Here is a 13,336-nt window from a genome sequence, read left to right as displayed (position 1 = left end):
AGCCCCACTTCACCAGATTGTGGTGAGCTGTGAGTGAGATATAGCCAGAGAGGCGCACAGCATCTGGTACAGAGTGAACACACACATCATTCATTTATATATCTAGTGAAATTTTTAAGCATTCTTTTTCAGGAAGAAGAGATGCATAATAAACCAGAATACAACTAAGTTACCAAGATAATGATAGATTATAGTAAATGTCATGAGGGCAGCAAGTAGGAGGGGGCCCCGGGCAGGGGCGGGGGTATGTGCAGCCACTTCAGATAAGGCCTTGATGTGACAGGAGTTAATGAAGAGGAGACATTGCAGCTGAGGCCCAGGTGCCTCAGTTCGGGTTCTCTCACCCCAGGTTACGCTGGTCTGAACAGCCTTAATTAGAGACTTTAGCTGAAGCCCTTGTAGAGTTAGAACCATAGGTTTTTACTATTTTTTTAAATTAAAGATAGAATACTTTATTAATATATACAGCTGATATTAAGTACTGTTATATGAAGATGCATTTTGAAAGTTTCCATTTTAGAGCACTTTTATCATTATTCTCACTCCTCCTTAATTATTATTTCAGCATCTACGTGCTTGGTGTTAACTCTCCTTTGTGGTTGTGTGTTGATCAGCAGCACTGTGTCTGAACTGTTCAGGTAAAATGACGGGAGGCCTTGATGGCATTTTCAGTGACTGAGACCTCTGCTTCCTTTCCCTGTGTATGAAAAAGCAGAAAGAGACAGAGGCAGGCACAGGGTGTAGTGACATGAGGGCACAGGAAATAGAAAACCCCCGGAGTATTTTTCCGTCCCGGGGTGGAGTGAAATCAGAGCTCTCTGCCTTCTCTTTCTCATTTGGAAATTATTATTTTGCTGCAGCCTCACAGCAACAACATAAAACTACTCATCTCTAAATAGCTGATAGCCTCCTAATGTCCTCCCAGACCTCGCCATGGTGATTCCCATTACAAACAGGACTATATTCAATGGAATGCACTCCTTGCAGAGAACAAAAGGCCTTCCGAATTTTTTCTTTTAATTTTCGAACAAAGATTTAAATGGCTCTATCAAATGCAATGAGAATTAAGCCTGTTTTTCAGGGAAATAAGGCAGTGATATAAATCAAGTTAACATGCCTACCTTGTGTCATCGACACCTTTAATTCATTGACTTTATTATCTGTCTTTTAATATAAATAAACCTGTAAAGGTATTAATGACATATGAGACCTTGTAAAGACAACGTAAATAAAACTAAAAAGTTCATTTCCAGTCAGAAAGTTACCAGCTTTATGCCCTCTGAGCTGATCAAGTTTCATAGGACTGGAATGAAATAATGATGTCTATCTGTGTTTGATAAAGAAGTTATGAAAAGGCAGAACTGACTGACTTATGTTTTCTGAATAAACCTATCTGTTTCGGTCTCTGTTCCAAAGTTGTTGGTTTCTCTGAATATCTGTTAATCACCCTGTCATGTGGTGACAGAAGAATGATGAAACATACAAATCAAGATGTACAGTAATTGTACTGTGAAAAGAGTTTTCTTGGGGCTTCATCTCTAGACCATGATTCTGTAACATCTTCAGAGAGTTATCTTTACTCACTGTCTCCATTTCTTCACCTCTCTCTCATTTATCAACCCATTCATTTTGCCCTACAGCCCCGTCACTTAAAAGAAATTGCTCCCACTGAGTTTACCATTGGCCTCTATGTAGTGAACCTAGCAGATACTTTTCAATTCTTACTTTTCCTTTTCCTTTCAGCAATATTCCACATTGTTGACCACTCTATCCTTAACCACTGTTTTTTCCCTTTGGTTTCTACGACATAGCGCTCCTGATTTCCCCCTCCATCTTCATTGCTTCTCTGTTTCCTCTGAGGCTCATGCTTCTCCACCTGGCTGTTAATTGGTGAAACTCGTCAAGACTTGGTTGATTCCAAGTCCTCTCCCATATAAAGCTATCCTCTCTTCTCAGATCATTTCAACCATGCCCTACCTCTAATAATGTAAGCTGGCTCAAAATCTCATCTTCCTGGTCCAGGCTCCTCTCTAACCACCAGACTCTTACTTGACATTTTCACTTTAATGTTTCAAAGCACTTCAACAACATGCGCAAAAGAAACTCATGATCTCCCTTCCCAGTCTCAACTTTCTTTTAGTGTTCCTGATCTTTCTGTACCATCTGTCCAGTTGTGCAAGTCAGAAATCTAGGCATCACTCATCACATTTTCCTCTCTCTCCCCCCCATATCCAATCAGTCACCAAGTCCTGTGGACTTTCATTTCCAGATATTCCTAGAATCCATCCATTTCTCACTGTTTCTACCTCTGCCTTCCCAACAAAACCACCATCTTCTCTTGCCTGCACTCTACAGTAGTCCACTCATTGATCTCCTAGCATTTACTCTTGTTATCCTCTGAATCATTCTCTATCCTGTAATCTTTTCAAAATATAAATCTGAATTCTTAAGATAAAGACCAAAAGTCTTACCCTAGCCTGCAGGCCCAGCATAGCCCAGCCCCTATGTCCTGCTCCAGCCCCATCGTGTGGCATGCTCGTTCTTAGTGTCTCTGCTCCAGCTGTAGTGGTCTCCTTTCAGTCCCTCATATTGGCCATGTGTGTCAGTCAGGTTCAAGTCAGGAGACAGAGCCACACTGGTTATTTGAAGGGGAGGAATGTAATACAAAGAATTCCTAACTAACACAGTAGGAGGTGGTCAACTACTAAAAGGGATAAATGAGGACTCGAAAGGGTCTAGACATGGCAAGTGAGCAGCTACTATCTCTAGGAAGGCTGGACAATAAAGGAACTTGGACTGGGAGAATCCTTCAGTCCAACACTGAGATTCTGACCTCATCGAAGAAGGACGTGGCTGCCAGAGGAACATACAGCCTTGTGGTGGAAAAAATTCTGTCACAGGACATGGACTCAACTGTTCTGTAGAAGAGACCCACCATTGCCGGAGGGTGTAGATACCTGGAACTGCTCAAAGCCATGCCAGTTGGGGGTTGAGGGAAAGCAGGCAACAGGGCCTGAGAGTGCACTGGAGCTCCTCTGCCTGGCTGCTGGCTCCTGGCATGAATAACGGTGATGAAGGACCAGAACCTAGAAGAGAAGTGTATTCCTGTCCTTATAGCCGTGCAAGGTCATTTTATTGCCCTCTACTGACAAAGCTAACATTCTGTTAGCTGGCAAAAGAGAATTGATTAGAGGGCTCAGCTCCACTGTGACAGAGTAGGGCAAAGAAGCATGGATTCGAGCCGAGAGACAGGAACTTGCTAACTGGCACTCAGCACTTCCTCCTGCCTCAGATGCTGTCTCTGCCTGGAACACACTTTCCTGCCCTCTTCACCTGGTTAGTTCCTGTGATTTCAGGTGAGCTCAGGTGGGACTTCCTTGGGAAATTCTTTCTTGCTATCCCTGAGTCAAATCTGCCAATTATAGGTTTCAGAATGCCGTGGACTTCTCTCATAACACTCGTCACAGTTGTGATTCTCCATTTGTCTGTGTGGCGGTTTGATTTATATGTCTTCCTGTTAGACTGCAAGTTCTAGAAAGACAAGGACCACCTCTGTCTTTGATCACCATTGTGTTTCTGGTGCCTAGAACAATAACTGGACATAATAGGCACTCAAACAAGCCTTTCTCCTGGTCTTTATTGATTATTAGTGATGAAATATGTGGAGAAGTGTAGGTTAATTAAATTTTTTTTAAATTGCTATGCTGCTTTTTAAAGATAATGATGGATTTTGTATTTCTGGTTTTAAAAGGAATTTATACTAATTGAAGAAATTTGAAAAATGCTGTAAGGTTTAAGGAAAAAAATAATCCTACCTCCCAGAAACAATCACTGTTAAATTTCATTTCAAAATTTCTCAAATGCACAGCTATATAGGGTTTTTTTTAAAACAAATATCATATTATACAGTATGTGAACTTTTGTATTCTTTTTACTTAACATGAAATTATAAACATTACCTCATATCATTGTATGTTCTTTTAAAACATGATTTTAATGGCTGCATTGTATTTTTATGAATTTACTATATTTCTTTTAATCATTCCCAAACTGTTATTCATGTGGATTGTTTCCATTTGTTTGCTATTATTAATAATGACATAGTGCACATTCTTTGTATATAAATCTTTACGAACAACTATGATTATTTCCCTGGCATATTTTCTTAGAAATAGAATTATTGAGTTCAAAGAGTGTGAATATTTTTGAAGTTCTTAATATATTGCTGTCTAGAAAGACTGTACTAATCCCATTGTTTTTACTTGTAAAACTGACCGGTAGGGAGATGGAGCATTTTTAAGATGTTTCATTTCCATTTGCATTTCTTCTTTTGTGAATATTTAGGAACACTAAGATCAGTGATCAAAGAACTACCAGGGGCAGGCCTGGTGGCATAGTGTGATTAAGTTCCCATGTGCTGCTTTGGCAGCCCGGGGTTCGCCAGTTGGGATCCTGGGTGCAGACATGGCACCGCTTGGCAAGCCATGCTGTGGTGGCGTCCCACATACAAAATAGAGGAAGATTGGCACAAATGTTAGCTCAGGGACAGTCTTCCTCACACAAAAAAAGAACTATCAATTATATTATTATCAGTTATCATAAAACACTATCATATTCACTTAAGTACTTTTAAGTGAATGGTAACATACTTTAAGGAACAAAGACATTAGGAATTTTAGACATAATTTTACAACAACAAAATTATGCTTTGTTTTTTCATCAGTTTTTTCTAGATAGAACTACTTTACAATACTAAGCTAATTGTCATCAAATGGTGTTCCTTATTGAAATTACAGATGTATAGGAGACTATGAAACCATCTTAACTCAATGAGTTGAAATAATTATTTCAGAACTACTCTATATTTCATACAATTCTTAAAGTTAGATTTGAATTCTATGTATAATTCCTTCAGTCTGCTTATAAGTATGTAAAACTTTCACTAAAAAGTAAAAACTAAAGAGAAAAAAGAGTTTTCAGAAACTTTCACATTTGAACACATACGTAGCTGTACATATGTTATGGAAATCTTTGAATCCAAGTCCATATATTTCTCCCAAGAGGAAGATTTGTTTTCTTTTTTGGTGCTGTTAACAAAAACTGCCACCTCAGTTTATGTTTTGCTATGTGAAATAAATCAAGTCAAGAACAAGTCAAATATGTAAGTTGATAGCAAGATTTAATAATTAGAAAATTTCTAGTTCTTAGTATTGGCAAGAGTTAATTGTGAGAACAAGTGCATGCTAATCCCATTGTTTTTACTTGTAAAACTGATCGGTAGGGAGATGGAGGGAGCTGAGTGTGAATGGGTACCAACTGACTGGAAAATAATTTGGCAATGCATATCAATAACTCTTTAAGAAAAAGAAAGGCATGAATTTTTATCTTCTTTGTCACAAACCCCACTGAATTATAGTAAAGGAATTTTTAAATGTAGAAATCTACAATAATGAAGAAAAAGGAAAAGAGGGATTCAATTTCTGGAAAAGGGAAAGTAGATGGACGAGAATTTACTGATGAAGCAGAGTACAGGAAGCTGCAGCGTGGAATTCAGAGGGAGGGAGCTTTGTCCCAATGACTGCCTAGCAGGAAATGGGGAAGCTCGGGATTCAGTCAGCAGAGAGGATGGAGGGCAAGCTTAAGAAGAGAGGCGTAAAACAGGGGAATTCAGTGAAGGTATTGTAAGGAACAGCCCACTATCCGCTTGCCATCTCTTCTATTCCAGCTTGTTCTATAAGATGCCTCACATTTACCTTCAAGGCAAAAAAAAAGGAGGGCAAGGGAGTGGAGAGTAATCTGCTAGTATTTTAATGACCTCTTAGAACAAAATTCAAAACTCTTTGGAGGAAAATAACAAAACCCATTGTTTCTCAATGTGCCATCCATAATGCTCAGTACCAGATTTAAAAAATTACTAGACATGGGAAGAAGCAAGAAAATGCGACTTAAAATGAAGAGAAAGATTAGTCATTAGAAGCAAACCTATAGACAACCCAGATGTGGAATCAGCAGACAAGGATTATAAATATGTTGAAAAGTTTTACAGAAAAAAAAGATAGATGTAATGGGTGAAGAGAAGGAGAATTTCAGAAGGGATAAAAAGAATGAAATGGAAATCCTAGCCCTAAAAAATACAATATCTGAATTTTTTTAAGTCATCAGATGTACTTGCCAACAATTGAACAACCAAGAGCAAAGGATCAGTGAACTTGAAGACAAGCCAAAAGAAATTATCCAAACTGAAGAAGAGAGAGAAAAAGATTAAAACAAAAAGCAGCCTCGGTGACTTAGGTGACAGTATCATGCAGTCTCATATATATGTAATTGGAATTTCCAAAGGAGAAAAAAAAAGAGAATAGAGGAGAAGATGTATGAAGAAATATTGGCCATAATTTTTCCAAATTTAATGTAAAACAACCACCCACATATCTAAAAAGCTCAGCAAAATCCAAGCAGAATAAATCATAGAACCTCACAGCAAAGCACATCATGGTCACGCTACTGAAGTTTAAAAATGAAGAGAAAATCTTAAAAGCATCTGGAGGAAAAAAGAGGCATTGCAAACAAGGGAATAACAATAATAGCAACAACAGTAAGAATAAAGGCTGACATCCCATCAGAAACAATGTAGACCAGCGAACAATAGAATGAAATCTGTGATGTAATGGAGGAAGAAACTGCCACAACAGCAAAATTTCAGCAAATGGAAGTAAGCCATATGTAAAAAAGATGATACACCATGTCTGTGTCTGATTTTTCCTGGGAATGCAACCAATCAGTGTAATTTACCATATTAACAAAATAAAGGAGAACAACAGTATGATCACCTCAATAGGTAAAGCAAAATCAAATCACTTGACAAAATAAAAATTTGCAGCAAACCAGGAATGTGAGAGAACTTCCTAAGGAACATATGAGAAATAGACTCTACAACTAATGTCATAGTTAATAATAAAATATTTCATTCACTTTCCCCAAGATCAAGAATTCTTATTCTGCATTGTACTAGCATTCCTAACTAGTCCAATAAGGCAAGGAAAGATTGGAAAGAAAGAAGTTAAACTTCATTTACAGATGTCATTATTGCCTATGTAGAAAATTTTAAGAACTCTAAAAAAACTAATAAGGAAATTAGCAAGGTGTCTAGGTACAAGTTCAATATATAAAAAAGCAATTGTGTTTTGCATTCTAGCAACCAACAATTGAGAAATGAAATTTTTAAAAATATATACAATAACCTAAAAAAAAATCTAAACTATCTAGGAATAAATTTAACTAAAGATGCACAAGACTATAAAACTATAAAACAATGCTGAGACAAATTAAAGAAAACCTAAATAAATGGAGACGTATATCATGTTCAGAGATCAGAAGATGCACTATTGTTAAGATACCGATTATCTCCAAATTGATTCACAGATTCAACTCAAGCCCAACCAAAATCCCATCAGATTTTTTTGTAGAACTATACAAGCTGATTCTTAAATTTATATTGAAATGCAAAGGATGTAAGATAGCCAAAACAATCTCGAAAAAGAAGAGCAAAGTTAGAGAACCTACATTACCTGATATTAAGACTCATTACACAGTTACAGCAAGCAAGACAGTGTGGTATCGGGCTGAGGAGAGACAACTAAACCAGCAGAATAAAACAGAGAGCCCAGAAATAGATGATACACGTACAGTCAATTGATTTTCAACAAAGGTACAAACACAGTTCAATGGGGAAAGGTCAACTGGGATTTTACTACACTGTAGGCTTACATTCCTTCTTCACGTTTTACATACTAGCTGTTACGGGCAGAGAGACTATGTGCCATTTATCTTCTATGAACAAGCCAGGGCTAGCACACGGTGGGCACGCCACACGTCTGTTGAGTTAAATTGAATAATCCTGATACTTAGGAAGTTGTGTACCATCTATGGTTGGGATTTGGTAAGTATGTTTAATAAAAGGAAGGCTCAAGTAATAGTTAAATTCAAAAATACTGGAGCTTCTAGGAGCCATTTTTAGATACATGGACAGGGATTAAATTAAAATATATATACTTTTTATTGAAATCTGGGCAGATTGGGTATTTCCAGAGAGAACTTTTCTTTCCAAGATGTAGCTACTTTGGTTCAAGTAATGAATTTTGGAGAAAGACATAGCCAGAAACTCATATCAAACTAGGCTCCCTATAATTGGAAGGGCCCCAGGCATGCAAAGTACCAAAGTAATGCTGATTCACTCATTCATCCATCCATTCAGTATTCATCATTGTACCTGCAAGGCACCAAGCCTGTAGTGATGAACAAGACGTACATCAGTCTGTCATCACTTTGCTCGTGTAGAAATTGCAGAGGATATTTTAAGATTTCACTAAAATCATACTCTCGTAGTCTAGAATGTAAATTAGTCGTGACTGCAGTTGTACACCAACAATCTCGTGTTCCTGTGGTTTATGTTAGTGCCATCCCATAGAAGTGTCATTTTAAAATGTAATTACTTAAACAAGTAAAAAGAAACAAGTGAATTAAATTGGGCAATATATATTATCTAACTTAATAATCCAAAATATTATCATTTTGACATGTGATCAATATTTTTTAAATTGTCAAAGAAATATTTTCAATTTTTGGGGGATACTAAGTCATGAAATTTCAGTGTGTATGTTACCCTAACAGCACATCTCAATTCAGACAAGCCACCTTTCAAGTGTTTTAATAGCCACATGTGGCTAGTGGCTACCTTATCAGACAGTGATATGAATCAGCTCTGAGTTAGCTACAGTCTATTGAAGTTCACAAGTCGATTCCAGAAAGAGAGAGAACTGATGGTACTTCTGGCCCGTAATGTTAGAGGAAAATCACTGTGTCTAAGAAAGAACTCCCATTATTCTGTTGCTAGAAATATTGGGATTTATCATCAACATGAACCTAATTCTGGTATAGCCAAATAACTCTCTACCAATTTTCATCTGAAAGAGCCCCAGAGTTTAACTGTATTTGGAGACAGATCTGCAGAGCCAATGTGTAAATATATCCAAGTAGTCTTTGAGAATTTCAGATCTTTCCAGTGTTCAATGATCCCACCAATAATGAGACAGCTTTTCAGGACCCTAAAAAAATACCGCTACTCAGATTTCTCAATAAATAATTGTTGGATGAATAATGAAATGAACCAAGACCCACATATCAGTTCTCTGATACACAAACAAAATATTTTCAGCTCTAGATTAATGAGCCCATGCTCATTTGCATGCTTGTCTTCTGTTTAAAATCCTTTTTCATTCAACACATTAATTTTTTCCCCTCTATTCCAAGGTCATTATTTCCATTAGGTTATAATATAAATCTCCTTATTTTCAAAAGTAAGACTAATTCACGACACTATGCCCAGTGAGCTGTATTTTAGACTCTCAATTTATAATATTAAATCAAAGCTGAATCTTAACTATGATTTAGAGAGGGAGTCAGTTGGAACTAGCCTGTACTTACTGTTTTAAGGAAACATTTACAGACTCATCAAAAAATTAGTTTTTTATCTTTCACAGTAGAATTTCTCCATGTGGGTGGTGCCAGCCATCTCCACCCCAAAAGAATCACCTGGCGAGTAGAATCGTGGGCCCACTGCTGAATTGGAATCTCTGGAGGTGGTGTCTGGGAATTTGCATGTGTAATAAGTACTAAGGGAGAACCCATGCACACTAAGGTTTGACAGCCGCTGCTCTGCAGTGAAGCCCTACTGCAGTACATGCGCTGGAGTACAACTAAAGATAAAATTGCACGCTACCGTTTAAATCTGTGTCATTACTGGAAAAATGCTGTTTTCAGTGCGTAATTATTTTGTTGCCTACCTTTCCTGAACATTTCATTGTGTACTGTGATTTCCCTTAAAGTAAATTTTAAAAAGTACTCATCATTCAGCCCATAAAATATATGTGTGTTTTCTTGATGTATAGGTTATGAATGATGGAGTCAACTAAAGTCTCATTTACACTTGTCACGAATGGGCTAATGTCTAATCAAATTGACTAGGACCCAGATCATATTCTTTGCACTTTCCAGAGTGTAGTCTCTGTACTGTTGTGACAGTGCCAGGAAAGCTGTTCTTTGTTTCGTTTATTTTTTTCTGTGAAATCATTTTAAGTGTACTTTAATTCAGTCACAGTTCTACAGATAGCTATGGAGCCATATACAAGTACTGGGCCTTCAAAAATGAATCAGATTTTAGTATTTGCCTTCGAGGGAGTGATAGCCTCTTCAAGACGGGTCAAGGGGCAGACATGTAAGCACTGTGTTAAAATATAATGCACTACGTTTTTACAAGGCACCATGGGGGCAGAGGGAAGTGAGGCTCATGACTCTCTGAGAAGGGGCTGGATTTCATAGAGATGACATGCTCTGACTGAGTGTGAGCCATAGTCAGCCAGAAAAGTGAAGTCATTCCTACAGGGTCGTCCAGGACATAGGGAAGAGCAGAACACCAGTCTCCTGGGCCCAAACCTGCGCTCTTTCCACTACACCCACCTTTCTCCAAGAACCTGGCCGTCAAAAGCACACCGGCTTCCCTTTTTTCACACTCAAAGCTCTCTCTGGTTTTAAGTAAGGTGTTAAGGGTGATACATTGCATTTTCAGGCCACTAAGGTACCATTTAGTTCACTCCGGCAATTACTAAATAGGAACCTACCTTAAAAGATGCCGAAAGCAACGTGCTGTTACTTTATTGCCACATCTATTAAAGCTCCAGAGAGAATCTGACTCCCCAGATTTTAAATAGAGTTGAGATGTTATGATGACGTTTCCTGATTTAACCTCTCCATAAATTAGATGATATGATTATAGTACCTGTTGTCACTTCATTCTTGCCCCATCTCCAATCACTCTTCTCCCTTCATTAATTTGGAATAAAATACCACAAGACATTAATGTCTCACTTGGAGATAGGGGGGCTACATTTTTATAGCCTCAATACAAAGTCCTACTTAAAGATGCCTAAGCATTTGTTGAATGGATAAAAAACAAAAAATAACCCTGCTCATCTCATGTAAACCTCCTAATAACCTTCCTGGATAGTTATGGGTGAAGAAACTAAGGCTCAGAGATGTTAGGTGGCTTGCCCAGGGTCACCCCGCAAGTAATTACCAGAGCCAAAACCCCCACCAGGTCTTCTGACTCCAAGTACAAGGCTATTTCTACTTCTAGCATATCCGCTAATCTTCTAGGGATTCCATTAAAACAGTTTCCTGACTGTTTGCAATGAAAGGCATTATGGCCAACATGTAAACAAAACCAAAAATCTTGGCATCCCCCATCACTTTATCATCAGTGTTTCTAGTTTATCACTTCACAGTCATTATTTGGTGTTTTCTTACAGAAGGCAACAGACCACTGCAACAGAAACTGTCCTTAGATGGGAACCCCAAACCTATACATGGAACACCAGAGAGGTCAGATGGCCTACAGGGGTCAGCTGAGCAGCCTTGTAACCCAAGCAAGCCTAAGGCAAAAACATCTCCTGTTAAGTCCAATGCCCCTGCAGCTCATCTTGAAATAAAGCCAGATGAGCTGGCAAAGAAAAGAGGTAAAGTGATTTCTTTTGCACAAATGATTCAACATATTTTGTACACACAGAGAAGTGCCAGAATGACAGAACTTTCTGGAAGATGCTGCTTAGTGAGGAGAGAGACACGTGAGATTGCATTCCTTCTGTGACCCACAGAGACTGAAAGGTGGATGTGGTTCCTCCCATGTGAATCAAAGGCCTTGAATGCCTACGTGGAATTACCTCCCCTCTCTCTGCCCCTCTGTGGCCGTTCTCTCTGCAGGCATGGATGAATTTGCACCACAAATACTTTCTACCCTGTTATCTTATAAAGCAAATGCTAATGCACGCACTGCTGTGGAAATGTGAATGCTGAATGTACAGTTCCCTGATACACAAGTTCTGAACTTGAGTTGAATGAAAATGAGTCTGGGGGCTGGTGTGTCTTCTTCACATCTGACATTCCTCACCTAAATTCAGTTCCGTGTTAGAACTGTCAGACCATATGATGTGGGAAGAAGGCTTTATATTTGACACACTATATTTCTATTATTTTTCAAGTTTTGATATACGTTCTACATGACTGGTATTAAAAGGGAAAGGTGCTAAACCACTTCCTTTCTGATTCCCAGAAGATTGAATAATCTTGTTCTTATTCAACCTCAGTGGTATCTGATTTCCTTGGCTTGTTTGATGTACTTTCTCACTTTTCTTGAGGGAGATTTCTTTCTTCTAAGCAACAGGCCCTTGTTGGGATAAATACCATTTGCCTATTTGCTCTGCACTGTCTGTAAACCCTGGTGGTGACAGTTTCAGGAAATCAGGCAAGACTGGCTCCCATGGAGCTGCTCTCAGTGCTCCTGCTGTGGTTACAGGCCTGGCTCAGGACTGGCGGGCCGGAGCCAGCGTCCCTGGCACCAGTGCTCCATCCTCTCTCTAGCTCATTTGTACCTCTCCCAATCTCTATGTCATTTTCCTCTTCCAAAAGCCATGCTGGCTTTTAACCACACAGACTGGTGTTTACAGAGAGAGCCAGCAGCACAAATGGTCTTTAGACGTATCAGATTCTAAGAAACTACAGGTTGTGATAGAACATAATGATCAGAGCCTCTTTCCAAAGAGCAAAGGAGACACATGTGCCCAGAACAGCCCAGCCAGAGAAAGCCCCTGGTGAGCTCACAGCAGTCAGGGGCCACACAGACCACCCACTCTGCATTTTAAAAACTCTGGGTTATGAACATTCCTATTGACAGAACTTTTTTTTTCCCATTGAAAAACAAAAGACAAATCTCTCTCTTTTCATTGGGGGCGGGGGAGTGAGTTAGTTGCTTTGTTGTTTAGCTGACAATAAAAAGATAAAGTACTCAATTTAACCATTTTTACTTGACGTTAATTTTAGGCCCAAATATTGAGAAATCGGTGAAGGATTTGCAACGCTGCACTGTCTCTCTAACTAGATATCGTGTCATGATCAAGGAGGAAGTGGATAGTTCGGTGAAGAAGATTAAAGCTGCCTTTGCTGAATTACACAACTGGTGAGTAATTCAACTGAGAAACTAAATTTATGGCACTTGAGCTGTTCCTATAAGTAAAAGCATCAGATGGAAAACGTTGTTTATTTAATCCATAAACATCACAGAACAAGTCTTTAGCAGATTTTTGTAAGCCCTGCAGGCAGAGGCGTATACCCTGGGAATAAAGAAGAGAAAGTGTTTGAATAAAAAGAAACCTGACGCGCATGATTCACTGGAATTTGAGTTGGCCCAAAAGTGTGTGAATGATGGAGAAGCCAACCTCAACAAAGAACA

General features: G+C 38.6%; 1 protein-coding gene across 9 annotated transcripts in view; it reads left to right on the top strand.

Moving 5' to 3' along the window:
- LOC124233484 (SPATS2-like protein) overlaps positions 1–13,336 on the top strand; it is a 165,566-nt gene that overhangs the window by 113,393 nt on the left and 38,837 nt on the right. For 8 of the 9 annotated variants that reach the window (XM_046650612.1, XM_046650607.1, XM_046650604.1 and 5 more), the window contains 2 exons: positions 11,361–11,567; positions 12,928–13,063. In XM_046650612.1, coding sequence (XP_046506568.1) covers positions 11,361–11,567; positions 12,928–13,063 — 343 coding nt within the window. The remainder of the gene's footprint in view (positions 1–11,360; positions 11,568–12,927; positions 13,064–13,336) is intronic. The other variant, XM_046650611.1, reaches the window with a different exon arrangement.

Source organism: Equus quagga, unplaced genomic scaffold (assembly GCF_021613505.1).
Source record: "Equus quagga isolate Etosha38 unplaced genomic scaffold, UCLA_HA_Equagga_1.0 203_RagTag, whole genome shotgun sequence".
Classification (NCBI taxonomy): domain Eukaryota; kingdom Metazoa; phylum Chordata; class Mammalia; order Perissodactyla; family Equidae; genus Equus; species Equus quagga.
The sequence above is the reverse complement of the archived record's forward strand: the minus strand, read 5'-3'. Positions and strand labels throughout refer to the sequence as shown.